Genomic DNA, 26303 nt, shown 5'->3' with positions numbered 1-26303 from the left:
TCTAATACCACTAGGCGGTTTCGGTCAGCATCACTCTCCAGGTTATGAATATAGAACAATACAAACGGTGGAAGAACTGCATGCCCCTGAGGAAGTTCGCAGGATGAAACCTGTGTGAGTGATAACCGGTCCCAGTTTGGGTGGAGCAGTTGCATTCTCACCTTGTTGTTGTTTCAGCTGAGGAATACAAGGAAAGAAGATACTTACCTTAGAAACATATGAGAAATTCTCCTTCTGCTTGTCCCAGAGTCTCTCTGAATTAGGCTCATGCTTTGAGATTAACTTTTCAAAACAGTGACTAAAAGCTCTTAATTATACCTGAACTCTTATCCATGGTCATAAGTACATTTAAGCATTGTAGAGTTGCACAAATATTGTAAAAATAGCATGAATATATATTACACTTTGCATTGAATGTAATTCTTGTTTGCTTTCCTGGGTGGGTTTCCACTTCAGTTTTTTCAGGTTACCGGGGATAGCCTCTTTGGATGCTGCTTCTAATACCAGCTGGTTAAGGCTGGGGGTGGACATTGCCACCTGCTCTGCTCCTGATCCCAGCTGGCTGAGGGGGGTGGGTGGGCATTGCTACCTATTCTGCTCATAATAGCAGCTGGGTTAAGGCGGTGGGTGGACATTTCCACCTGCTCCGCTCCTAATACCAGCTAGTTGAAGGCAGAGATAGGGCAGACATTGCCACCTGCTCTGCTCCTTGTCCCAGATGGCTGAAGGGGACTGGGCATTGTCATTTGTCCCTCTCCTAATACCAGCTGGTTGAAGACAGAGGAGGGCATTGCTACCTGCCCCACTCCTAATAACAGCTGGGTTAAGATGGGGGTGGACATTACCACCTGCTCCTCTCCTAATATCAGGTGGGATAAGGCATGGACGGGCATTGCCTCCTGCTTCCCTCCTAGTACCAGCTGGTTTAAGGCTGGGGTGGGCATTGCCACCTGCTCTGCTCCTAGTACAAGCTGTGTTAAGGTGAGGGGGACAGACATTGCCACCTGCTCTGCTCCTAATACCAGTTGGATGAAAGCAGGGGGCTGGTATTGCCACCTGTTCCCCTCCTGATCCCAGCCTGGCCTTCCTGACATGGCACATTTTTTGGAGGGTCATGGTGCCTTTTCTGGGCTTCCCTCCATGGCAGTGCCCTCTGGTGGTGCACCAGGGTATAAAGTGAGTTGTCTGAAACACGCTTACTCAATTATATTGTAGGATGATTATTACAGTGTTCTATTGTAGTTCCCCTGGAGGCTGAGCTTTCCAGCATTGGAGGGTGGGCTTTGCAGCATCATACACTGTTAAGTTCCCTCACAACCAATTTACCCAACATAACATCCTTCACACATTTCTTTGGTTTTCCTCCTAAGTGAACTCTTTGATGGGAAGTAAGGTTATCACACGGAGAGGAAGTTTTCCCACATTTCATGAATTTATATGGTTTCTCCTCTGAGTTCTTTGATGGGAAGTAAGCCTATCATGCAGAGAGAAACTTTTCCCATATTTCAGGCATTTATACAGTTTCTCCCCTGAGTGAATTATTCGATGTGAGGTAAGGACTGAATGTCAGGCTCTGGATTACAGGATATAGCAGGCAGATCTCTGGTTCATTCCAGCAAGACACAGGTCCTTGGTTAAATGACTTTTATTCAGAAATCAGTCAGTTTTATATATTCAGATCCAAAGGTCTACTTAGAAGTAAGGTAAGCATCTAAGTAGTTTGCATAGATGTTTGACGAGAATGACCACATGGGCAATACACTTCTCTTTTCTACCCGACTTTCCTTCCCCCTCCTAATGCCCAAACATACATTGTTGTTCTTTCTGTGTGAGAACAGTTTGCATATTTATGTTATCATGCTACAAAGAGGAAAGACACATCGTAGTCTAAAGTTCAAAGTTGTAAATAGGCAGCCACCTGCCTGTGTGAGAATCCACTAGAATATTAGTAATAGGAAACTGAAACACTCCAGGCTTATGACAATATTGACCTTAACTGACACTCAAGCATCAAAGTAACTGGCATTAGAACATAACCATCAGAATTAATATTGGCATGGATGAATGGGTACAGTCAGATATAACACTGAACTTGAACGGAAGCATTTCCCACACTCCAGGCATTTATAAGGTTTCGTTCCAGTGTGAATCCTTTAATGGACAGCAAGACCTCCACTCTGAGTGTTTTTCCCACACTCCAAGCATTTATATGTCTTCTCCCGAGTGAATTCTTTGATGGGAAGTAAGCTTATCACTCCAAGAAAAACTTTTCCCACACTTGAAGCATTTATATGGTTTCACCCCTAAGTGACTTCTTTGATGGGAAGTAAGTTTATCACTCCAACTGAACCTTTTCCACACTCCAGGCATTTGTAGGGTTTCTCCCCAGTGTGAATCCTTTCATGTAAGATAAGGATAGAACTTGAATGGAAGCTTTTCTCACACTCCAGGCATTTATAAGGTTTCTTTCCAGTGTGAATCCTTTAATGGACAGCAATACCGCCACTCTGAGTGTTTTTCCCACACTCCAAGCATTTATAGGTCTTCTCCCAAGTGAATTCTTTGATGGGAAGTAAGCTTTTCACTCCGAGAAAAACTTTTCCTACACTAGAAGCATTTATATGGTTTCACCCCTAAGTGTCTTCTTTGATGGGAAGTAAGGTTATCACGCCAAGAAAAGCTTTTCCCACACTCGAAGCATTTGTAGGGTTTCTCCCCAGTGTGAACCCTTTGATGTGAGGTAAGGTCTGAACTCGAACGGAAGCTTTTCCCACACTCCAGGCATTTATAGGGTTTCTCCCCTGAGTGAATTCTTTGATGAACATTAAGTTGTGAACTCTGACTGAAACCTTTTCCACACTCCAGGCATTTATATGGTTTCTCCCCAGTGTGAACCCTTTTATGTGAGGTAAGGCCTGAACTCCAATGGAAGCTTTTCCCACACTCCAGGCATGTATATGGTTTCACACCTCTGTGAAGTCTTTGGTGGGAAGAAAGGTTGTCACCCCGACTGAAGCTTTTCCCACATTCCAGGCATTTATAGGGTTTCTCCCCTGTGTGAATCCTTTGATGAGAAGAAAGGCTTCTACGGTGAATGAAATTTTTCCCACACTCCATGCATGTATAGGGTTTCTCCCCTGTGTGAATCCTTTGATGAGAAGAAAGGCTTCTACAGTCACCAAAACTTTTGCCACACTCCATGCATGTATAGGGTTTCTCCCCTGTGTGAATCCTTTGATGAGATGAAAGGCTTCTACGGTCACTGAAACTTTTGCCACACTCCATGCATGTATAGGGTTTCTCTCCTGTGTGAATCTTTTGATGAGAAGAAAGGATTCTACGGTGACTGAAACTTTTCCCACACTCAAGGCATTTATACAGCTTCTCCCCTGAGTGAATTATTTGATGGAAAGTAAGATTTCCACTCCGACTGAAGCTTTTCCCACACTCCAGGCATTTATATGGTTTCTCCCCAGTGTGAACCCTTTTATGTGAGGTAAGCCCTGAACTCCAATGGAAGCTTTTCCCACACTCCAGGCATGTATATGGTTTCACACCTCTGTGAAGTCTTTGGTGGGAAGAAAGGTTGTCACCCCGACTGAAGCTTTTCCCACATTCCAGGCATTTATAGGGTTTCTCCCCTGTGTGAATCCTTTGATGAGAAGAAAGGCTTCTACGGTGAATGAAATTTTTCCCACACTCCATGCATGTATAAGGTTTCTCCCCTGTGTGAATCCTTTGATGAGATGAAAGTCTTCTACGGTCACTGAAACTTTTCCCACACTCCAGGCATGTATAGGGTTTCTCCCCTGTGTGAATCTTTTGATGAGAAGAAAGGATTCTACGGTGACTGAAACTTTTCCCACACTCAAGGCATTTATACAGCTTCTCCCCTGAGTGAATTATTTGATGGAAAGTAAGATTTCCACTCCGACTGAAGCTTTTCCCACACTCCAGGCATCTATATGGTTTCTCCCCAGTGTGAATCCTTTCATGTGATGCAAGGTCTGAACTCGTACGGAAGCTTTTCCCACACTCCAGGCATTTATAGGGTTTCTCCCCAGTATGAACCCTTTTATGAATGGTAAGGCCTGAACTCCAATAAAAGCTTTTCCCACACTCCAGGCATGTATATGGTTTCACACCTCTGTGAACTCTTTGGTGGGAAGAAAGATTATAACCCCAAGTGAAACCTTTTCCACACTCCTGGCATTGATATGGTTTCTCCCTACTGTGAACGCTTTTATGTGAGGTAAGGCCTGAACTCCAATGGAAGCTTTCCCCACACTCCAGGCACTTATAGGGTTTCTCCCCTGTGTGACTCCTTTGATGAGAAGAAAGGATTCTACGCTGACTGAAACTTTTCCCACACTCCAGGCATTTGTATGGTTTCTCCCCTGAGTGAATTCTTTGATGGGAAGTAAGGTTATCACTCCAGCTGGAGCTTTTCCCACCCTCCAGGAACTGAAATATTTTCTTTTTGTTACATGTGCTCCATTCAATATTAATATCTGATTTGTTGGGGATTTTTTCCCTGCTTGCAGTAAGCTCATTCCTGTTCATAGTGCCTGGGTATAGGTTTTCCTGTATAGAGTCACTCAACTCTAATAGACTGGAATAATTTCCCACTTCATAAGGATCTTTTCCTTCCTCCTTCAGTTCATCACAATATTCAGTTTTTTCTTTTCCATCTGAATACATTTCCTCTTTCTCCATCACTGGATATTCTTTTGTGTCATTTGCTGACTCCCACACGCCTCCTGCTGAAAGAAAGAGAAACCGGGTGTGATGTGGGGGTTGTGATTTCCGAGGCATTAAACTCCAACCATCTGCAGCCATTTCTCCCCCTTGCCTTAGCAATTCCTTCTAAATTTCTAGTGGAGTAAGTTAGCAGAGTAGCCATTTGTATGGTGATAAATGTCGCCCAAGAGGACATAAGAGAGAGCCAGTTTTAAATTGAACCAGTTTTATATTTTTTTGTTGCAATGAATTTTTCTGTTGGGGTGATTGATGGAGGTGGGTGGGCAGGGGGGGAGAAGATGGACAGCCAATTCTACACATGGCAGAAGGTCTAAACAGACATAGCCAGCAACATGGAGAAAAATGTAACAAGAAACCAGAGTTATTTCTGCCTCTAAGACTACAGAAGTAGGGTTTCAAAGCAAAAGAGGGTATGAGTCTACCTTTTTCATTTTCTATATGCTGAGATATTCAGGTAGATGGCTGACACTTAGAGCTTCTTAGGTGCACATCTACATCTGAATCAAGTCTGACCAGAGTCATCCAAGATTCCTGCAAGATGCTAAATTTTATATTGGTAAATTGTCTGGGACAGGACCTTTGGGATCACCTGCAGCAGGGCTCTCGGCTGGGTCGGTGGATGTCTTCACTCGAGAGCTCTGTGGGGTTGATTTGGGTCATGCCTCTGCAATAAAGCACAGGCTTGGCTTTGCAGGCAAAAGGTCCAAGATCAAGGCCTGACTGCTCCAGGGAAAGGGATCTTGCGGTAACAGGGCTGCCAAACAACCTTGCCTGGAAACCTGGAGAATATCTGGCTAAGCTTGGCATAAGTGATCTGTCTGGGGAGGAAGAAGTATCTGATTTTCAGAGTTTCCAGATCTCCAGGCACCATTTCAGCATTCAAAACTCGGCCAAGCTCTTCTGAGAACCCACCGAAACCCACCAGTCCTTGGAAGGAAGTGCAGGCAACACGCAGTCCCAAGACAGGTCGAAGCACTTACCCACCAATTCCTCCTCTTCATCTGAGCCTGGGAGAAACAGCAATTCCTCCTCTTCCAGCCGGGATATGAGTTCAGGTTTGGCAACTTGAGGTCCTTTTTATCAGAGGAAAAAACACAAAATCATAACTCTTCTGGGTGCACAGAAATCCAGCAATTCTAAGGCGGCTTGATTCTGTCCCTTCAGAAATACAGAACAGACAAATAATAGGGGTGGGGCAGAGTGCAGACTGAAAGCAAACCAGACAGGAATATTTAAAAGCCAGCCGGTAATCAAAACTTTTGGCAAGATGAAATCCTTTAAGTATCTACTAAATTAGTCCTAATTCAAGAATCACTCAAACCTTTGTTGAATGAGAGAGGGAAAGAGATGCCAGAAAGGTGGGCAGAAAGGGGGTTGGCAGGACCTAAAGAACCAGGGGATGTGGAGAGGGACGTTGGGAGCCTCCATGGATATTGGGAGCAGCGATGGGGCAAGAGGGAGAAAGTGTGGGCCCCACGGGCCACAGTGAGAAAAAGAGGGAGACTAAGAAAAGGGGAGGAATTGGATCACACCCCACGGATCCTGAAAAGCGTGTGCTGCCTCTTTAGTGAGGAAGGAGGGATGAAAAAACCTCACCTGCCTTGTATAGCTGAATCCCAAGTTGATGTTTATGTTTTATTCAATTTCATAGAATCATAAAGTTGGAAGGAGACATACAGACCATCTAGTCCAACCCCCTGCCCAGTGCAGGATCAGCCTAAAGCATCTCTGACAAGTATTCATCCAGCCTCTTCTTGAAAACTGCCAGTGAGGGGGAGCTCACCACCTCCCTAGGAAGCTGATTCCACTTTTGAACTACTCTGACCGTGAAAAAGTTTTTCCTAATATCCAGCCAGTACCATTGTGCATGTAGTTTTAGCCCATTGCTTCGCACCCTATTCTCTGTTGCCAACTGGAACAGCTCCTTGCCCTCCTCCAAATGACAGCCTTTCAAATATTTAAAGAGAGCAATCATGTCCCACCTCAACCTCCTCTTCTCCAAACTAAACATTCCCAAGGCCCTCAGCCTTTCCTCGTAGGGCTCAGTCTACAGACCCCTGATCATTCTTGTCGCTCTCCTCTGCACCCTCTCGATTTTGTCCACATCCTTTTTGAAGTGAGGCCTCCAGAACTGCACACAATACTCCAGGTGTGGCCTGACCAAGGCAGTATAGAGAGGGGCTATGACCTCCTGCGATTTTGCCGCTATGGCCCCTTTGATACAACCCAAGATTGAATTAGCCTTTTTTGCCACTGCATCACACTGACTGTTCATATTTAGTTTACAGTCCACTTTTACCCCAAGATCCCTTTCACATATACTACTGCCCAGAAGTGTATCCCCCATCCAGTATTTGTGCTTCTCATTTTTGTGGCCCAGATGTAATACTGTGCACTTGTCTTTGTTGAATTGCATCCTATTCACAGCTGCCCACTTCTCCAGAGTATTCAGGTCTTGTTGAATTTTAATTCTTTCTTCTTGGGTGTTTGCTACCGCTCCCAATTTGGTATCATCAGCAAATTTAATGAGCAACCCTTTCACTCCTTCATCCAGATCATTGATAAAAATATTGAAAAGTACTGGGCCCAAAACTGTGCCCTGCGGCACCCCACTGGACACCTCCCGCCTGTCAGAACCTGTTTAGCCTGAGTAACGCCATACTTAACTTTGTAGTGTTTAGTCTTCTTCCCTCTAGGGCCTCAACACCTGCAAGGAGTCGAGTCCGTGGGAAGAGGAGTCCACTTATCGTTTGCTCGACCTTGGACGGCTCAGCGTTCCGCTGAGAAACTTTGCTATATGAACTCAGGGGGGCGGCTGGGCCTGGGAGTGTGAAATGTAATCACTTTCTTTCTATGAGTCATTCTTGACAATACTTTGGTCGGCCAGGATCTCCATTCTGGAATATGTACATCTGGACTTGACTGCTGTTTTTTCACAATAAACCTTTTGAAACCAAAAAGACATTGTCTTCTTGCAGAAGGGGGTGAAGCAGACTATCAGTTCTGTAATGCCATAGACTGACATTTTGTCAAGAATCCCCGTCTTTGAAGTCTACAACCCCTCACCCAGGGAGGATGGATGCCGAGGTTTCCTTGATTGATCTACCCGTCCCTGGACAGGAGGAGGATGACTCAACACCGCTGATACAAGCCGCTGGACCGGGGGAGATCCCAGACACCAGCGAAGTACCCACTGAGGCACCCTCCAAGGATCCTGGGGCAGGAGCGGAGACAGTGCCAGTTGGAGGAGCAGAGCAACCTGATCCGTCTATAGCGGGCGCCCGGCCGAAGATGCGTGAGGCTAACAGACAGAGCCAACTGATTTCACTGCCGACCCCGAGGCAGTGGGGCTCCCGGCCTAGAGAGGCGAGGGAGAGGAGAGCAGGAACTATGTTTACCTGGTCGATGATTGATGTGCACCGCACCGTTGGGTCGACGGAGCAGGAAGGCCCCAGCATCATCTGGGATCTAAGGAGAGCCTCCTGCACGCCAGAAGAAGCGCGAGCCAGCAACCAACCCTGGTACAAATGGAATATTGGCGCAGGCCGTCTGGAAGAGTGGGACCCCAGAGGCTCAGACAGCCTTCAGGATTGGGAAACCACTTGAAATGAACTCTTAAGATGGGATTACTCGGATGTAAATTCTGCTAAAGCTTGGGAATGCAGACATACTCAGCAGTTGGAATATCGAACGCAAGCAGTGGATACCGGGATTTCGGCAATCACTGGCTTAGCAAAAGGGATCTTAGCCAGCATGACCGAGGAAGAGGAGCAACACATGCAAGGCAGTGCCACAATAAGCCCAATACAACCACTGGATAATAGGAGGGTGGACTAGGAGTGGGGAACGTCGGGGGGAGCCGAGGGAACAGTACAGCCATGGCCTTCGGACCATGTTTCCCCCAGGTCGCGTGAACCATCCGAACCCTCGGAACCAGAGGATCGGGAAGAAGATAGGGTGGTTCGGGAAGCTGCTGAATATTACCGCCGTATGGAAGGGCGGATGGACTCAATGAAGGACGAATTAGCCCAGGCTGTTTTCCTCATTGGTGAGTTGGTGAGAGGGCAGAGAGAGGCATGTGAGGTGGTGAACCAAGTTCGACAAGTGCCAGCATTGGCGCAAGGGCAGGTACCCTCGGATGCCCAGATATCGGTGGGCACGCAGTCCACTCCGGGTTCTAGTGTGGCCCCCTCACCGATACCTTTGCAGCAACCACCGGACCAGACTGCACGAACGACACCGGCCCCGCAGTATCAACAGGCCACTGCGCAAGTGCTACCGACCCCGCTGCCGACGCTACCGGCCCCAACTCCACCAGCACCACTTCAAACCGCTCCGCAGCAACTACCACCACCACCAAGGCAGAATGTCCCTCCGCTACAGCAACTTCCTCCCCCTCTGTTATGGGTGCCCCCACCGCCACCGAGAGCGACTCCTAGGCAGTTAGCACTCCAACAGCCGCCGCCGCCACCGCCGCTCCAAATTCCTCCAGGAACTCATGCGCCCCTCCCGAGAGCCCCACCACCTCGACAAATGGGAAACCCTCCCAGACCTCCACCGGTGGGAATTCCGCAAGATCAGCCAAGAGGACTGATACAAGGGCCGATACTCTTGCCTCCCCCGGCGCAAATACTACAAGAAAGGAGGAGGGAGCCGGAATTACCTTGGGGCTGGATTAAATTGGAAGCCACTTTTGATGGAGATACACAAAAGTTGGGATTCCTTGTAGTTCAAGCTCTTCAATTTTTTAACCGTTGGGGGCACCTGTTTCCGGACGAGGAGAGCCGAATCGATCATCTAGCATCGAGGCTGGAAGGCAAGGCAGCCGAATGGTATGTAACGTTATACAACTCCAGCGCGCCAGAGTTGGACACTTTGCAAAGTTTTATGGCCGCCCTACGCGCCCAATACAAAGATCCTCTGGAGGAGGATCGATCCCACACAGAATTACAAGTCCTACGTCAAGGCACTCAGCCAGTAAGAGACTATGCAGCCAAATTCCGGCAACTGGCAGCCAAATGCCCTCACTGTGAAGAAGGGACAAAAATAGTTATGTTTAAAGGAGGCATGAATCCCCGGTTGCTAGATAGAGCCTTAATGCAAGATGACCCGCCAACTTTGTTAGGCTGGATACAGCTAGCTTGCGAGGTCGAAAACCGTATACAACAAGTGCGATTAGTTGAACAACAACAAGCTATGGGGGCAAGAAGAACGCCGATAGTGCAAAAAGGAGGCAGGGGGGGACCCCCGAGCCACGGAACCAGAGATACACGTTGGAGACAAGGATTATGCCTCCAATGCGGCCGAAGTGGGCATTTCGCAGCGCAATGTCCTACCCGCTTGCCGGTGCAAACAGCTCCCACTCCGGCTCGACCCATCCCAGCTCCCAGAACCAGCAGGGGAAGAGGGTTGCCAAAACGCAACCAGCCTGAAAAGGGTTTGGAAGCCGAAGAAGTGTTAATGGAGCTTGACATGCAACCCATGGAGGAAGAAGATGCACCCAGCCTCCAGTTGGGAAACAAGATGGATCTGTCGTAAGGAGACCCGACCGACAGATCGAAGAAAAAGTCTCCCAATGAGAGGTGAGAGAAAAAGGGTCTATACTATTTTTACCAGTTATATTAGTAAACCCAAAAAGGGGAACGCATATCTGTGTCAAAGCCTTAATTGATTCTGGCTGCTCCAGAGACATTATAGCTCCAGCCTTAGTAAATGGCTTAGGTCTAAGAGCCAGGGAACTAGAAAATCCTATTATTTTTGAACAAATGGATGGATCTAACATGACTCCAGTCACATTGGAGACTGAACCAATAACCACCGGTATCCAAAACCACTGGGAAAAAAGATGCTTCGTGATACGTCAGTCTGCTAAATACCCTCTCATCCTTGGCAGTCGCTGGTTATGGGATCATAACCCCGACATAAACTGGGTCAAAGGAACTGTAGAATTTAATCATGAAATCTGCAAACCACTTGATTGGCAAGCAGAATGGGGGAAAAACAAACCTCGTCTTTTAGATGTGGCGCTTCTAACACGAGAAGAGTTAAATCGTATCCCCAAAGAGGATAGAAGCCTGAAACAAGCGTTCAGCGAGGAAAAAGCAGACAGCCTTCCCCCACATCACGCCTCAGATTGCGCCATCGAGATCCTGCCGGGAGAGGAGCTACCCAAAGGCAAATTGTATTCAATGAGTCCACTGGAAAGAGAGGAACTAAGGAAGTTTATCGACAAGAATTTGGAAAGAGGATTTATACATCCAGCTAGCAGCCCACATGCAGCTCCTGTATTTTTCGTTAAAAAGGAGGATGGGGGCTTAAGGCTCTGCACCGACTTTAGGGGCATCAGTGCCGTATCAGCGACCAATGCCTACCCCATCCCGCTCATCAGAGACCAGCTCAACGTCGTGGCGCAAGGTAAGATCTTCTCTAAATTGGATTTGAAAGATGCTTACTTCCATGTCAGGATCAAAGAAGGGGATGAATGGAAAACCGCGTTCAATACGCCCTTAGGCCAATATGAATACCTGGTTATGCCTTTTGGCTTATCTAATGCAGAATAGGTGGCTGTACCTGTACTAAACTGGAAGAAAGAAAAGGGCGAAACCCTACAGGATACAAAAATGATTCTTTATATAATGTTTTCAAAATTTCAAAAGTGCAACGTGCTCATAACACTTCATACAGTGTCTCCCAAGTTTCAAAAATGCAACATGCTCATAACACTCCATACATAGTTCAATACATATTACATACAACAATCTTGCAGGGTAGGACGAATTAAAGATAATACCATTTGAATGACCAGTTCGTAAAACATTTTCTGGGAGAAAATAGCCTACATAAGCTTAAGTCTTTCTTTGAAGTCAATTTATCCTTCTATGTTTCCATAGCTTAAAGTAGAAATATCTTGGTTGTTGCTTCATTCCAGCATGGTGCAGGTGTAATTGCCAGTAAGGATACAATCGCTGGGGGGTGCTTCCCCCTGGGATAGCACACCCTGGAATGCTCTCAATCTGAGGCCGGCTGCGAACAGATTTCGCGCCTGCTTCTTCAGGAGCTTCTGTTTAAAACCAGCAAGTAAAAATAAGCACCAGCTATTCACTCATTCTTCCCGGTATGGGCGGCCGTGTCCTTTACACGCAGTGTCCTTTTTGGCTTATCTGGCACCCAATCAGTGTACATGTCCATGATCAATGAAGTGTTACATAAATATTTATATAAGGGAGTGGTCGTTTACCTAGATGACGTGCTAATTTATTCAAAAACAAAAGAGGAGCATGTAAAACTAGTACGAGAAGTACTGACCACACTAATGTACCACAAACTCCCTATTAAACTGTCAAAGTGTGAGTTCCATAAAACGGAACTGGATTATTTGGGCTGCCGCATATCGGGGCAAGGATTGAAAATGGACCCTGCCAAAATTAAAGCAGTGCAAGAATGGCAGACGCCCAGCACCCGTAAACAATTACAGTCTTCCTTGGGGCTTGCCAACTTCTACAGAGACTTCATAGAAGGCTTTGCCAGAATAGCCCTGCCCTTAACAGAGCTCCTTAAGACCAAAGGGAAGGGGGAGCAAGCGAAAAAGCCCACTTCCAAACTACCATGGGACCAGAATTGTCAAACAGCCTTTGATGAACTCAAATTCAAATTCATCTCAGAGCCCGTTTTACAACACCCAGATGAAAATCGCCCCTTCATTGTGCAGGTCGATGCCAGCGACACAGCCACTGGGGGTCTGCTACTGCAAAAGGGGGAGGACGGAAAAGCCAAGCCGTGCACATACCCCTCCAGAAAATTTTCCGAGTCGGAATGGCACTGGAATGTGTGGGGAAAGGAAGCCATTGCCGTTAAAGTAGCTCTCACAGTGTGGCGCCACTGGCTTGAAGGGGCTAGGCACCCTTTCGAGGTATGGACTGATCACAAAAACTTAGAAGCTTTAAAAAGTCCTAGATGCCTTAATGCCAAACAACTTAGATGGGTGGAATTCTTTTCCAAATTTAATTTCACCCTAAACTTCTTGCCGGGCAAAACTAACTTCTTAGCGGACGCTCTCTCGCGCATACCCCAACATCAAAACAAAAGGGAGGAAACCATTGACACAGTATTCACCCCCCGCCAACTGGGAGGAGTGGTTACTACGCGTAGTCAAACTGTGCAGATTCAAGCTGAGGAAAAGGGTTGGAGAGCAAAAGTGAAAAGCGAGGTGGAAAAAGTAGGGGAGGGAGCGCCCAAAGCAAAAATGTCTCAAACGGCAGAGGGAGACTGGATAAAAGAAGATAAATTGTATATACCGGCCAGTCTCAGGAAGGAGGTGCTGCAACATTGTCATGATGCCCGCACCGTGGGTCACTTCAGCTACTTAAAAACCCTCCATGTAGTACAGAGACAATTTTGGTGGCCGGGAATTCGAAAAGATGTATCTCAGTATGTGTCACCATGCCCAACCAGCATAAGTGCCAAAACCAGGAAAGGAAAGCCACCAGGGCTGTTACAGCCATTGGAAACTCCCAATAGGTCCTGGGAGGTAATTTCCATGGACTTTATCACCGATTTACCTGCCTCCAAGGGTTGCTCCTGTATTTTAGTGGTTGTGGATCTATTTTTCAAGCAAGCCCACTTTATACCTTGCACCATACCCACTGCCAAAAAATTAGCAGAGATTTTCATGAAACACATTATAAAGCTGCATTCTTTTCCCTCTAAGGTAATATCCGACCGTGGCGGGCAGTTTATTGCCCACTTCTGGAGGGAGCGACTACAATTAACGGGCATGGAACAAGAAATCAGTTCAGCATTCCACCCTCAAAGTGATGGACAGTCGGAAAAAACTAATCAAATATTGGAGCAATTTCTCCGCTGGTACATTAATTTCCAACAAGATAATTGGGCGGAGCTTATTCACTTTGCCAAATACGCGTATAACAATGCGGTCCACAGTTCAACAGGTGAAACCCCCTTCAAAATTGTACACGGCTACGACGGAAAGGCCTTTCCCTTTGATTTGCCCCAAGGGAAGCAGCCCGCAGGAGACCTACAACAATGGTGGACAGCTCTAAGCCGCCACTGGACAGATATACAAACTGCCTTAAATGAAGCAAAAATGGATTACAAAAAGTATGCAGACCGCCACCGTGCGAAACAATGGGAATTGCACCCAGGAGACAAAGTGTATATTTCAACAAAAAAACTGCGAATGGACCAAGCCAGCAAAAAACTGTCTCTAAAGTATTTAGGACCATTTCCTATAAAACGAGTAATCAACCAAGTAACCGTAGAAGTCGTTCTACCAAAGAACCTACGCCATGTCCACCCAACATTCCATGTGAGTCTCTTAAAGAAAGCCCCTGCACCAGACAAATGGCATCCCTCACCAACCACCCCCATCCCCACCATGATCAACGATCAAGTTCACTACCAAGTCGAAGAAATATTAGACTCTACAATCAGATGTAACAAGCTTTTTTATTTAATTCGTTGGAAGGACTTTGAGGAAGGATATCGGGAGTGGGTGGAGTCCGTTCATGTAAAAGCCCCCCGTCTCTTAAAACAATTCCATCAAGCATATCCTGACAAGCCGGGGGGAGAGGGATCTTAAGGGAGGCAGAATGTCAGAACCTGTTTAGCCTGAGTAACGCCATACTTAACTTTGTAGTGTTTAGTCTTCTTCCCTCTAGGGCCTCAACACCTGCAAGGAGTCGAGTCCGTGGGAAGAGGAGTCCGCTTATCGTTTGCTCGACCTTGGACGGCTCAGCGTTCCGCTGAGAAACTTTGCTGTATGAACTCAGGGGGGCGGCTGGGCCTGGGAGTGTGAAATGTAATCACTTTCTTCCTATGAGTCATTCTTGACAATACTTTGGTCGGCCAGGATCTCCATCCTGGAATATGTACATCTGGACTTGACTGCTGTTTTTTCACAATAAACCTTTTGAAACCAAAAAGACATTGTCTTCTTGCAGAAGGGGGTGAAGCAGACTATCAGTTCTGTAATGCCATAGCCTGACACCTCCAATCTGATGAAACGCCGTTGACCACCAATCTTTGAGTGCGGTCCTCCAACCAGTTCCCTATCCACTGAACTGTCCTATAGTCTACTCCACAGTCTTCCAGTTTGCCAATCATAATGTTATGGGGGACCTTATATCTCTCCCTCCCTGTGAGAGGGCTCAGGATGGGTTACATCAAGCATAAATTCCAGGTTAAAATCAGTATTAAAAACATCCTACTATATAAAAGAGTAAGCGTGTTCTAGGTAACTCACTACATACCCCAGTGCACCACCAGAGGGCGCTGCCATGGCAGGAAACCCAGGCTGGAATCAGGATGGGAGCAAGTGGCAAAATGGGAGCAGAAAAGGTGGCAATGCCCACCCCCCACCTTTGCCTGGCTGGGATGAGCAGTGGAGCAGGTGGCACCTACAACCCATTCCTGTTTTCTGTGGCAGAAAGAACTGGGTGAGCGGAGCAGAAAGAGGCCCCCCGTATGACTATAGGGTGCTTGTGTAATAATGGCGCCGGCAGTTCTCTGCCTACTCCCTGAACAAGTGAGTTGGAAATGCCTGGTAAGAAAGAAAGAAAGAACCAGTAGCCGAGAAGCCAGCAGCTCAGATAAGGTGCAAGGAACCTGAGATAAGGTCTTTGATATAAATGGCTGCACTTTAGTTCAGAGCTGCAAGTAGTGTCAGGTTGTGGCCTGGCTCACATATGTGGCTACAGAGCTGGTTAAGAACCCCTGTGGAGCCGTCTCTGAGTTCCCCGGAGATTCGACCCTGGGAGGCTGTTCTCAGCGAGCTCTGCGTGGACTCCCCAGTTCTTCACGCAGCTGAAATGCCCATTAACGGCTCAGCCCTGACTGGTCCTTGTGTTGTCGGGTGACGCACTGAGTCTGAGAAAAGATGGCTTCTCAGCTCACCCAGCTCCATCTCTGTCCCTTCCTCTCTGAGCTAGCTTTCTTCAATCAAGCTCAGACCATGACGCAGATTGGAAAGTCAAGGCCTTTGGGAAAGGGGGAGATTTCGGTCTCACAAACAAATGAGAACATGTAATAGGAGGAGAGGAGGCGGACTCCCATATACAAGGCAAGAACGGAGGGATGGCCAAGCTCCACTCTGCACGTCTTCTGACGCCGCTCACGTGGTCCAGGCCCAGGGCAGCCAGGCAGGGGCTCCCCCTCCACAAGGAGAGCCAGAATCCAAAATATAAATACAAGTTGATGGGGTCTGAACTGGCGGAGACTGACCAAGAGAGAGATCTTGGAGTCATGATAGATAACTCACTAAAAACGTCAGCACAGTGTGCGACTGCCATAAAAAAAGCTAATGCTATGCTAGGGGTTATTAGGAAAGGGATTGAAAACAAATCAGCCGGTATCATAATGCCTCTGTATAAATCGATGGTGAGGCCTCATTTGGAGTACTATGTACAGTTCTGGTCGCCACACCTTAAAAAAGATATCATAGCACTGGAAAAAGTACAGAGAAGGGCAACTAAAATGATTAAAGGGTTGGAACACTTTCCCTATGAGGAAAGATTGAGGCGCTTGGGGCTCTTTAGCCTGGAGAAAAGGCGACTGAGGGGAGACATGATAGAGGTTTACAAGATAATGCACGGGTTAGAGAAGGTAGAGAAAGATGTCTTTTTCTCCCTTTCTCACAATACAAGAACTCGTGGGCACTCTATGAAATTATTGAGCAGTCGGGTTAGAACAGATAGAAGAAAATACTACTTTACACAAAGGGTGATAAACACATGGAATTCGTTGCCACAGGAGGTGGTGGCAGCTACAAGCATTGCCAGCTTCAAGAGGGGACTGGACAAATATATGGAGCAGAGGTCCATTAGTGGCTATTAGCCACAGGAGATAGATGGTATTCTCTTTGTGGGGAGGTGGTGCTCTGTTGTCTTGGTGCTGGAAGGAAGGCAGTGGGAGGGCTTCTGGTGTCCTGGCCTCACTGACAGTCCTTTAGATGGCACTGGATTTCTAGCCACTGTGTGTGACAGAATGTTGGACTGGATGGGCCACTGGCCTGATCCAACATGGCTTTGCTTATGTTCTTATGTTCTTATGTTCTTAACCCCTCCCACATCAGAGGAGGGAATATGGAGGCAGGCAGAGATCAGCCACTGGGCCTGAGGGAGACAGCCTGCTTATAGCCCTCCCCATTCAGGTCTTCCTCAGAGTCACTCCTCCCACCAGAAGGAGGCAGCCCAGGAGAAAGGGACCCTTACCCAGAGAGGCCACGATCCCAAAGTTCTCCAGCATGACTTCCTTGTACAGGGCTCTCTGGGCCGGCCGCAGCAGGCTCCACTCCCCCCGGGTGAAACGCACAGCCACCTCTTCGAAGGACACCAGACTCTGGAAGGAGAAGGAGGAGGAAGATCTTTACACCACTGGAAAGCTGGTCCATGGGACTAGGGAGGGGGCAGAAAGAGAGGCAGGGGGAGTAATACAGGAAGGCCAACACAAAGAGGAGGGGAGCCGCTTGGGGTCATTTCGCTCCCCGCTCCCAGCTCTCCTTGGGGGCACTGGGGGCCCAGAGGGGTGGCCCTCCTTGGCAGGGGGCTGGCAGGCTTGTGGGAAGAGGACAGAGATGCCCATGGGGCAAAGGACCAAACCCCTTCCCATGGGAAATTCATTGTCCCGCACACGCCATCCTAGGCAGGGGGTGGCCATTTTCCTGCCTCCTCAGTGGGCAGCCTCGGCCTCTCGTATCGCCACAGCCAAGGCCAAAGAGGCCGATCCACTGAGCCCCCAAGGCCCCCTCCCCGTACCTGAGCTGGCCGCATGGCTGGTCTTTTCCCTTCACCAAATGGAGGAGACGGTGGAGAAGCCATCAAGGGAGCCTTTTCACTGCTGCCTGGGAGGGAGAAAGAAAGAGGGTGGGAAACCCTTATTAGTACACACACGTATCTCCTGCACCAGTCCCTTCAGGGAACCTCTCTCTGCACTGCCTTTAGGGCACAGCACGAGAAACTGGGTTCCCTCTAGGCTGGCTCAGAAGGGCCTGGCCCCACATCCCCTCCCCATTCTTCGCTCATCCGTCTCCACTCTTTGAAATGCTTCCTCCCAAACTGCAGGTCCCTTCCAGGGAGTGGAGCCCCTGGCCCTGCCTGGAAACAAACCTCTCTCTCACCCCCTTTGAGGGAAGCCAAGACCCTCTGGGACTCTGCTGTTCAGAGGGTGGCCTTGGGGTGATGGGACAGACTGCCAGACTCCCTGCACGGAGAAAACTAGCCCTTCAGGGAAAACTTTTCTCTCCTCTCTTCGTGGCAGGGGTGCTCTTCATCTGGTGTGTTAGACTCAGATTTATGCACTTGCTGGAGAAGTACCACGTTTCTGGCCACTGAGTCCAAAGAAATCCTGCAATTGTCGTTACTAATCCTCAGGGGAAACACCCCTCCAGGCACTCCCAGCAGAGCAGGAAAATGGCCCCAAGACCTCAGGGGAGGGACCCAAAGGAGGGAGGATGAGAGACAGTGGGGGAGCCCCTCGGAGAGTTTTTTGCACCTGGGGGAGGCTCGCGAGGCCATCCAGGGCCCCCCTGGGCTTCTGCAGGGCAGGTTTCCCCACATTTCCCCCCCCCCAGACTCCCAGCAATACCCACTGGGGCTTTTTCATCTGGATGGGAAAAAAGTAACTGAATATTGATAACCTGACAAATGTGTGGATACAACAACACAAAAATATTTAACTGCAAATTAAAAAAAGAAAAAAAGACACACGCACGCACAATCACAGGCCAGGAGGAGGAAAAATGGCCGCCGTTGGGGCAGGACAAGGGAAGGTGAAGTGGCAGCCAGGCGGGCTCGGTTGCAAACTTTGCAAGAAAGGAGGTTTGTGGAGATGGGAGGAAAGCCAGGGAAACGTTTCTCAGCCGTTCACGGGCGCTAGAGAATTTCTCCCCCCAGATGCTCCCTTTGCACAAAACCCCCGCCAGGCCCTCCCCTCCCCCTCCCATACGGCCATGCGGGGTTCAGGGGTAGGGGGGTTCTCTGCCCCTACGGCCGGACCTTCCTCCGGAACAGATGCAAGAGGTCTTATCTGCCATCTGCTGAACAAAGGGGTCACAGAGAGATACCAAGCTGCCGACTTCCTCCTGCAGGCTGCTGACCACCAGAACAGCTCCACTGCCCCCCGCCCCCTCCGCAGACCAAACGGTGGCCTAAATGCGTCCGTGGCCGCCATCACCGCCGGAGAGCAGGCTTGGCGAAGAGCTTCTGCCCTCTCCCTTGTCCTGTTAAGCGAGAGCAGGGCGCTCGCCTGGGTCATTTCCTCACTCCAGAGGTCAACCAGGGCGTGGCCAGTCGCCCAGACCAGCAGGAGAATCCACATTCCCAGACTGAAAAATCCCCCAGTGACACCTGAAAACCAGTCGGACCCATCCAGCTTTAGGGGCAGATTGTCTTAATCGGCCCCTCAGCCCTGTGCAGTCTCGGTCAGGACAGTTGTCCACAGCCCCTCCATATTGCTTTTGCTCTGTTTCTTAGCCACTGCGTTGCAGTATCACTGTGCAGCACCTGGTTAACATTTGCTTTCCAGATTCCGCTGCTCCAGGGGCCTGGCGCCATCTCGGAGGGCTCGCCGCTGCGGCCTTGGGACACCTTCACCACTCTGTGGGCGAGACAGGAGGGGGAGTTGGGAGGGGGTACTTAGAAGGTGCATTGCTGTCACTTCGTTATTCTTAACAAGGAGCCTGTGTGCAGACAGAGGCCTTTGTATTGCTTCTGATTATGCTGTGGACATCTATATGGCAAAGCCGAGATATCTGAATAAACGGCATTGACTCAAGAGACTGGATTCCTTGCTGCAGTGGTCTAGAGTTTGGTTTCTCATATCCTGTCACCCATAGTCCGAGAGGCTCCCTGTGAGCTGAAATCCCACCCAGATCTCAAGAAAGGGGGCTGTCTTCATACCACCCCCCTCAGATCTCCTTCCCCCTGCCCAGAGCAAAACACCAGATCGAGGGTCTGCCCTGCACAGGAGGTGGGGCCTGCTATTACCTGAGACGGGCCCATCAGGTGTGACGGAGGCCATGAAACCCAGAACTGCTCCCAGCAAGGCAGCCTCGGCCTGGACGCTGAAGACCCCCAGAGCCACCAGCCTGCATTACCACGCCAAAAGATGTCCTCAAGGGTTATAATTTTATTGCTCTTCCTTTTGGCCCAGTGCGCTATCTGCCCAATTTTTAACATTATTTCCATTAACGGTCGGTTTTTGTGTTTGGAGGCAGCTTTCTTCTCAACGCCCGTCCTGCTGGCACCAGAGGGGAGGTGGGCTGGAGATGTTTTAATCTGGTTTTCTCCCATACGTAGAGTAAATACTCACAACATTATCAAGTTGAATTATAAACCCCTACAATTTTTCTTTATCTGCAAATACAAACCCACTGGCATTTTTTACAAAGTCATTACCCAGCTGGTCACACTTGCATGTAGGGCTTTCGGGGACCACAGTTCTCTTTGTCAGATGCATCTGGCAGGGAGAGCTGTGGTTCTCGAAGGCTTGTGCTGCAGTGGAATTGGTTGGTCTTGGAGGTGCTGCCGGACTCTTTTTGTTTTTATTTTGCTACTACAGACTAACAGGGCTAAGTCCTCTGAACCTTTACAGAGGCAAACTGATCTCCACATCAGAGAGCTGTTGGCATCTGCATATCAGAAGGAGATGTTTGCATCTACCCCGCCCCACCTCTCCTCCTCTATATCTGACCAGTTTCTCTTCTTGCCCTCCATGCATCTGACGAAGAGAACTGTGATTCTCGAAAGCTTATGCTACAATAAAATTGGTTAGTCTTAAAGGTGCTACTGGACTCTTTTTGATTTTGCTACTACAGACTAACACGGCTAACTCCTTTGGTAATATAACTGTTTGCATCTACTCCGCCCTCCCCTCTTCACCTATATATCTGACCAGTTTCTTCTTGCCCTCCATGCATCTGACGAAGAGAACTGTGATTCTCAAAAGCTTATGCTACAATAAAGTTGGTTACTCTTAAAGGTGCTACTAGACTCTTTGATTTTGCTACTACAGACTAACACGGCTAACTCCTCTGCATCTTTGAAAGGTCTGCAATCCTACCCTGCTGTATTATTTATTGAACATCCCAGGGATTGATCGTATTGGCCCACACCGGGATGTACTAAAAGGAATGACAGGATTGCCCATTGAAAATAATGGGAGAGGCTTGAATGCCCATTGGAAATAATGGGAGAGGCTTGAATGCCTATTGGAAATAATGGGAGAGGCTTGAATGCCCATTGGAAATAATGGGAAACTGGAATGCCCATTGACTTGCATGGGCTCCATTGAAACACATTAGAGCAAAAAAAGAGGTGCAACGAAAACGTGGAATGGATTTTGAAGGAAAGTCTCTGGGCCCAGATAGCCTGTTCTGGGACTGGATTGACAGGCCCCTGAGTGCAATGACGGCCCCTGGGTGTGCCAGAAGGGCTCGGGGACTGGAATGACAGGCCCATGACTGGAATGACGGCCCCTGGGTGTGACAGAAGGGCTCTGGGACTGGAATGACAGGACCCTGACTGGTACGACGGCCCCTAAGTGTGAAAGAAGGGGTGCGGGATGGGAATGACGCACCCCTAACAGGAATGACGGCCCCTGGGTGTGACAGAAGGGCTCTGGGATTGAAATGACAAGACCCTAACAGGAATGACGCCCACTAGGAGTGACAGAAGAGCTCCAGGACTGGAATGGCAGGCCCCTGACTGAAGTGACAGCCCTTCGGTGTAACAGAAGGGGTGTGGGACGGGAATGTCGGGCCCTTGACTGGAATGACGGCCCATGGGTGTAACAGAAGGGCTCAGGGACTGGAATGACAGGCCCCTGACTGGAATGATGACCCTTCAGTGTGATAGAAGGGCTCTGGAACTGGAAGGATAGGCCCCTGAGAGCAATTATGGCTCCTGGGTGTGGCAGAAGGGCTCTGGCACTGGAAAGATGGCCCCTTGACTGATATGACAGCCCCTGGGTGTGACAGAAGGGCTCTGGGGTTGGAATGACAGGCCCCTGACTGAAACAACGGCCCCTGGGTGTGAAAGAAGGGCTCTCGGACTGGAATAACAGGCCCCTGAGTGCAATGATGGCGCCTGGGTGTGAGAGAAGGGCTCTGGGACCAGAATGTGAATCACAGCCCCTGGGAGGGACAGAAGGGCTCTGGGACTGGAATGACAGACCCCTGACTGGAATTACGGCCCTCTGGTGTGACAGAAGGGCTCTGGGACTGGAACGACAGGCCCCATGCTGGAATGACGGCCCCTGGGTGTGCCAGAAGGGCTCTGGGACTGGAATGACAGGCCCCATGTTGGAATGACGGCCCCTGGGTGTGCCAGAAGGGCTCTGGGACTGGATTGACAGGCCCCATGCTGGAATGACGGCCTCTGGGGGTGCCGGAAGGGCTCTGGGACTAGAATGACAGGCCCCTGACTGGAATGACGACCCCTGGGTGTGACAGATGGGCTCTGGGACTGGAATGACAGGCTCTATGCTGGAATGACGGGCCCTGGGTGTGACAGAAGGGCTCGGGGACTGGAATAACAGGCCCCATGCTGGAATGACGGCCTCTGGGGGTGCCGGAAGGGCTCTGGGACTGGAATGACAGGCCCCTGACTGGAATGACGGGCCCCATGCTGGAATGACGGCCTCTGGGGGTGCCGGAAGGGCTCTGGGACTAGAATGACAGGCCCCTGACTGGAATGACGACCCCTGGGTGTGACAGATGGGCTCTGGGACTGGAATGACAGGCTCTATGCTGGAATGACGGGCCCTGGGTGTGACAGAAGGGCTCGGGGACTGGAATGACAGGCCCCATGCTGGAATGACGGCCCCTGGGTGTGACAGAAGGGCTCGGGGACTGGAATGACAGGCCCCATGCTGGAATGACGGCCTCTGGGAGTGCCAGAAGGGCTCTGGGACTGGAATGACAGGCCCCTGACTGGAATGACGACCCCTGGGTGTGACAGATGGGCTCTGGGACTGGAATGACAGGCTCTATGCTGGAATGACGGGCCCTGGGTGTGACAGAAGGGCTCGGGGACTGGAATAACAGGCCCCATGCTGGAATGACGGCCTCTGGGGGTGCCGGAAGGGCTCTGGGACTGGAATGACAGGCCCCTGACTGGAATGACGGGCCCTGGGTGTGACAGAAGGGCTCGGGGACTGGAATGACAGGCCCCTGACTGGAATGACGGGCCCTGGGTGTGACAGAAGGGCTCGGGGACTGGAATGACAGGCCCCTGACTGGAATGACGGCCTCTGGGAGTGCCAGAAGGGCTCTGGGACTGGAATGACAGGCCCCTGACTGGAATGACGGCCTCTGGGAGTGCCAGAAGGGCTCGGGGACTGGAATGACAGGCCCCTGACTGGAATGACGGGCCCTGGGTGTGACAGAAGGGCTCGGGGACTGGAATGACAGGCCCCTGACTGGAATGACGGGCCCTGGGTGTGACAGAAGGGCTCGGGGACTGGAATGACAGGCCCCTGACTGGAATGACGGCCTCTGGGAGTGCCAGAAGGGCTCTGGGACTGGAATGACAGGCCCCTGACTGGAATGATGGTCCCTGGGTGTGACAGAGGGGCTTGGGGACTGGATTGACAGGCCCCATGGTGGAATGACGGCCTCTGGGTGTGCCAGAAGGGCTCTGGGACTGGAATGAAGGCTTCCTGGAAGTGAAAGAAGGGCCTTTTGGGAGCCTGTCATTCCAATCCCCGAGCCCTTCTGCCACACCCAGGGGCCGTCATTCCACTCAGGGGCCTGTCAATCCAGTCCGAGAATCGTCTATCTGGGCCCAGAGACTTTCCTCCAAAATCCATTCCACCTTTTCTTTGCACCTTTTTTTTTTTTTTGCTCTAATGCGTTTCAATGCCCATGCAAGTCAGTGGGCATTCCAGGTTCCCATTATTTCCAATGTGTGATCCTGTCATTCCCTTTAGTATGTCCCCTCGCACTGCGTAACCCGAGTCTTGAGTCTCAGTGAGAAAGGCAGACTATAAATAACATAAATAATAAAAAGATAAACAGATGGGAAAGAGAAGCCCTTTTGCTGGAGACTGCAGAGAGCAGCAGGCCGCAGAGAAAGCGCAGCGGGTGGTGCCTGCCTCACTGCCCGGGGAGCTCAGCTGGGAGCGTCCCGAGAGCAGCAGGAAAGCCCCTTGGGGTCCACGCAGCCCCCTGGCCGAGCCCGGCAGCAGCAGGGGGGCGCTTTGCAGAGGAGGGATCATTGCAGGACTTACCCCTTTTGCAGAAAGTCCTCCGGTGCGGCCTCCTCTCCCCTCCGCCCCACAACACACAATGGGGACCCCGGGACAGGAAGTGAGGGCGGCCTCCCCGCTCCTGGCCCCTCTAGGAATGGAGGCTCCTTCCCTTTAACCCTTCCAGGGACTCTCCAGAAAGAGAAAAGGACCCGCTTCTGCCTTCGCCCTGCCGAAGGGCGCATTTGTGCGCTGAAAGAAGAGAAAACCACCTTCGCGTTGCAGGGCCTTTCTCAGCCTGGAGGCACCACCGTGACAATCGCGCACCCACCTCTTGGGGGCGCTGTCACAGCACAAACACGTGCCCTCAAGGCACCGGTCCTCATGGGGCCTCCGGATTTTCAGCCCCCATCCAGTCACAGATCATGTCCAGAGCCACAGATTGCACCACAAAAATCACACACCCACCTCTTCATGGCCCTGCCACGGGGGAAAACGTGATTCCAAAGCATGGATAGTCAGGGATAACATAAATGAAAATGGATACTTAAGATTTTCATATGGAGTTATGCAAAACTCTCCATTGAACCACATGTCATGTGTCCATAGCCGCAGGATGTACAAGAAAACTCACTCATCCACCACTTTGGGACACTGCAAGAGCACAACAATTTGATTCCAAAGCGCAGATCCTCATGGATCCCAAGGAATTTTCCAGCAGGTCCCCCCAAAATCATGTGGCTGAGGACGAGTCGAGTGACACACTGAAGAGTTTGCAGGGTCCCCCTGTAAAAATCCCGAGGAATGAGGATCTACGAGTCTCCATGTTTTTGCACCATGAAGACACGACAAAGGACCGGATCTATGTTTTATAAGGTGATTTGAAGCTGGATTTGGGGTTAAGAAAACCGGCGGATCCAGGAGGATCTTTTCACTTTTCCCCATGGCGGTGCACAGTTCCCTGCTTCAGTGGTCTAGGCCAGGGTATGCTTCTGCTCACACCTCTGCGCAACTGGCATTTCCTTCGCTGATTCGGGGGGGGGGGGTCCACTTTCATGGTGTCCAAAGCTCCTTGCCTCTCTTGCTCCTTTCCCTGTCCTTACAACAGCCCTACAGGGCAGGCCAGGGGCACCATGGCTGAGTTCAGCACAGAGTGACTTGCCCGAAGCCACCTGGTGAAAGGGAGGGAAGAGACTCCGAGCCCAGGATTTTCTGGTTTTTAATTTGGGCTCGTAGGACGTGGGCATCACTGACTGTTTGTTAGCTAATACATTGAGTAACTCTAAGAGTGTTTTTTTCTCAGTGAGTCTGGTCCCGGGCAGGGCTAAACAGAAGTGCTGGCTAAAGAGCTCCTCTCCTCTTTAAGGTGCTTGCAACCACGTAGCTGTGTTCGGGCGAGGGTCTATTGCAGAAAGAACAAATACAAGTCGGGGGGGGGGTCTCCTTAAAGCCTAACAAGGAGGGTTGCCAGATGATTTCAACAGAAGAGCAGCAGTGAGGGAGCCGGAGAAGATCCTCAAAGCTAAAACGTCTCTCTGGGAACCAGGATCGAGATCATCCAAAGTATGGGATCCTTACACGAAAAGTGACCTTCTGCCCTTACCCAGATTCTTCAGCACAAGAGGAGGAGACAGCCAAGTGCTTCTTTTAAGTGATCGTATTGAATGTTGCAATATTGGGTACCAGCTTTCAAAGGAGCCACTAGAGTACCAGAGCTTACAAGCAGTTTTAACGATATTTTTCAGTACAAAAGGAACTGCCTGCAGATTAATTTGCAATTGGTCCTTTACATACGTCTGATCTCTATAATTCTTTCAATTGGCTACTTACTCAGTCATCTAACTACTCTCGCGATATTGCTTCTATGAACGTAACTTTCTGTTCTCCTTATTTGGTCACTTCTATCCTTTGCTGACTTTGAGTTTCTCACTCCTTGCTGACTTCTAGCTTCAGAATCGAAAGTTATGGATGCAGGGGAGCGAATATGCTCTTCTTCTTGTACCTATTTCTCCCTTCTCATGAGACAGTAGATCAAAGAATGTGGCCTTATCTTAAGTTTCCTAAGCAACTGAGAAAAGAGAAACATTTTCGGCCTTGGTTATGCTCCGTCTCTCTCTCTCTCTCTCCGAAAAACAGCTTTCAGCAAAAATTGAACAATGAGTGAAAAAAGAAGAGGGGGAGGGGGTTGCAAAAAGGCACTTTGCACTATTAATTCATTTCTAAGAATATGTGTGTATAACAGCACAATCCCCTGGTCGGCCGTGACGCTGGCGGAGCTGCACAGGCAGAGCTGCAGCGCCGCTGGTCTTGTTCCTGTGCTAGCCAAGTGTGGTGGCGGCACA

General features: G+C 49.7%; 1 protein-coding gene across 2 annotated transcripts; it reads right to left on the bottom strand.

Moving 5' to 3' along the window:
- Positions 1-1629: 1629 nt before the first annotated feature.
- On the bottom strand, positions 1630-24035 carry LOC129329041 (zinc finger protein 345-like). 2 transcript variants are annotated; one of them, XM_054978437.1, is made up of 6 exons: positions 24004-24035; positions 19278-19371; positions 17532-17617; positions 16989-17115; positions 5742-5834; positions 1630-4763 (listed from the first exon to the last, which is right to left on the bottom strand). In XM_054978437.1, the coding sequence occupies exons 3-6, from the start codon at positions 17592-17594 to the stop codon at positions 2608-2610; spliced, it is 2439 nt and encodes an 812-aa protein (XP_054834412.1). In that variant the 5' UTR covers positions 17595-17617; positions 19278-19371; positions 24004-24035; the 3' UTR covers positions 1630-2607. The 2 variants fall into 2 exon arrangements, with proteins under 2 accessions (XP_054834412.1, XP_054834413.1); XM_054978438.1 differs by having other exon boundaries at positions 1630-4760.
- Between the last annotated feature and the right edge of the window lie 2268 nt (positions 24036-26303).

The sequence above is a fragment of the Eublepharis macularius genome, chromosome 4, assembly GCF_028583425.1.
Source record: "Eublepharis macularius isolate TG4126 chromosome 4, MPM_Emac_v1.0, whole genome shotgun sequence".
NCBI lineage: Eukaryota > Metazoa > Chordata > Lepidosauria > Squamata > Eublepharidae > Eublepharis > Eublepharis macularius.
The sequence above is the reverse complement of the archived record's forward strand: the minus strand, read 5'-3'. Positions and strand labels throughout refer to the sequence as shown.